Source organism: Silene latifolia, chromosome 6 (genome assembly GCF_048544455.1).
Source record: "Silene latifolia isolate original U9 population chromosome 6, ASM4854445v1, whole genome shotgun sequence".
NCBI classification, from domain to species: Eukaryota; Viridiplantae; Streptophyta; class Magnoliopsida; order Caryophyllales; family Caryophyllaceae; genus Silene; species Silene latifolia.
The window spans coordinates 109,389,621-109,392,006 of NC_133531.1; the positions used below are offsets into that span (position 1 = coordinate 109,389,621).

At 38.5% G+C, this 2,386-nt stretch overlaps 1 protein-coding gene across 1 annotated transcript; it reads right to left on the minus strand.

The window, feature by feature from the left end:
• Positions 1-431: 431 nt before the first annotated feature.
• On the minus strand, positions 432-1,853 carry LOC141588463 (F-box/LRR-repeat protein At3g26922-like). Its single transcript, XM_074409906.1, has one exon. It carries the CDS (start codon positions 1,851-1,853, stop codon positions 432-434), a length of 1,422 nt encoding a protein of 473 aa, XP_074266007.1.
• Between the last annotated feature and the right edge of the window lie 533 nt (positions 1,854-2,386).

Below are 2,386 nucleotides of genomic sequence, written 5' to 3' on the forward strand. Positions count from 1 at the left end.
TAATACGGAGTAGTAAAAAACATCCATAATACAGATTGCATTAGAAATTTGCATCAGCCGTGTGGTTCTGTGAAGTCAGAAATATTGAGCCTTTACCTCCATTAACATGTAAAATAACTATTGGCTAATCAACCATGTTGCTACAATTAAACATCCAAACAGACAAATTTACAATTTACAATGATAGCAAGCAGCCCAGTAGACAAGAGGAAATCAATGGAAAAGATGACTGCCATACAACTCAGAGACGAAGATTTAGGACATCGTAACTAGTCAATGTTATTGAACTGCAATTTCAAGCGAAATGGGCAGCATATAAAAGTCATACCTTAGAGTCTTAGACCAACAAAGCAAACCAAAGCCAAACGATACCATGACCGCAACAAAAGAAAACCCACACGAGAGTTAATAGAGAGTATAAACACCATCTTTTAAGTACTGACAGCATCTGCTGGAGATAGAGACTCGCGTAATAGCTGAACTTGGTTTTCCATGTCCTGCAACTCTGCAATGTTAGCTGGCACTTTGGCGTACTTTCCCTGAAATTCAATCAAACATCTGGGAGAATTCCCTAAGCACGAATACAGATCCATGCAAAACACCATTTCTTCAAGCCTAGATTTTACTCCGTCTTCAGATTGACTTGTTTGAGGATAGACTACAAAAGAAAGCCTCTCCAAAGCAGGGGCCTTCCGTAAAAAGTAGTGTGCCAATTTCTTCAAATTCAAGCCATGCTCGGCCCTAAGAACAACGACATTTATCTTCTTGACATGATGTAGTAGACAAGAAGAGTGGGAATTCAAGGGGAACATTTTCAACTCATCAACTTTTCCAGTGCTCAATTGCAAGTTTAGTTCATCCAAGTTGCGAAAAAACAAGAGATTACCCTTATCATCCTTGAAACCCTCAAACATCTTAAATGTGACCCCAAGTATGTGAAGCACTCTAACATCTAAAAGCACGGGCATAATCGGTGCCACTACCGCTGGAAAAACGGTAATAATTGTTGCCTCAGATAATGCAATGGGTTTCTGGACAAAACAACAATCCATCTTAATCCCAATGAGAGAAAACGACTCCAATGTAGGCGTATCAATCAGAACCTTAACCTTCATAAACGACATAACCAACTCCAATCGTTTCAAAATCCCAGATGATATACCAATAAGAGCACCAGTATGGGCATCATCAAAAACAATCCGGCCATGCCTACGTTCTCCAGCACTCAAGGACAAATCCTCAAGTAAAGGGCAGGATTTAAGCAGTTTGGAAACGAAGCGACATTGCGAGGCATTTAAACTCAATCCCAACTTCTTCAAATTAGGAAGGTGAATAACAACATCAGGATCAACAGGCAGATCATACTCAAGGCGACAATGTCGGAAATTAAGGCAAACCAAAGATTGGGTTTGGAAAATGCAAAGCGGAATTGTGAAGGGTGGACCCGGAGTAGTGTTACTGAGTCTGGAAAGAGCCTCAACATTGATGTCAATTATTTCAACATTACGAGCAGATAAGTTGCGGAGCCAGGAGTCGAAGTGTTGATGCTGGGGGAAGGGGGCGTGAAGATAAAAAGTACGGAGGATAGGAGAAGTGAGTTGGGTGAGTAGGAGGTGGTTGACGATGGTGTAGAAGTCGGATAAGTGTTGAGGGAAGTGGTGGTAGTCGAGGTGGAGAGAGGTGATTTGGGTCCATAAGGATCGCCAAAGGGTCGATAAGGCGGAGGTTGAGACGGCGGTTTTGGTGGGGACAAATGACAGGATTTCGACGAGGATAGGTTCTGGTAGGCTGGATAACCTATCTAGCGGTGGCGGTGGCGGTGGCGGTGGCGGTGGTGGAGGAAGTTGGTCCATTTTTTAATTAGAGTTGGTGGTATTTATACAGTTGAATTTGAATGTCCGCAATAAATCCAAACTGGCGAGTTGATAATGACAAAAGCATCTTTTTTATTTTTTATTTTTTTTAACAGCCGTGATAACGACAAAAGCATCGAAAGTATGGAATCAGTCAAACTAGGTTTAAACCCGTGAAAATTCACGGGTTTGCTATAAAAAACTCTCAATTAGCAATTATATGTAATTTTGTAAAACATACAAATAACTAAAAAACATAATTCATTGCTTTGTGATGAAGATAAATCAGGTTTAAATATGTTTGTAACCGATATAAAATTTGATATTTTGTAAATGTATCATTATTTTAACTTATTTGATTAATTTTTAGTAATTATATCCTATTTGAACGTTAGGAGTAATCATTGCATATAATAGTACCAATTTTATTTTTGCTCAAATACTTTATAATAAATATTTTATAACAAAAATTAAGTCTTTGCATATTATTATATATTCAAGATTGATAAAATTAGTTATATAAATGTATTCAG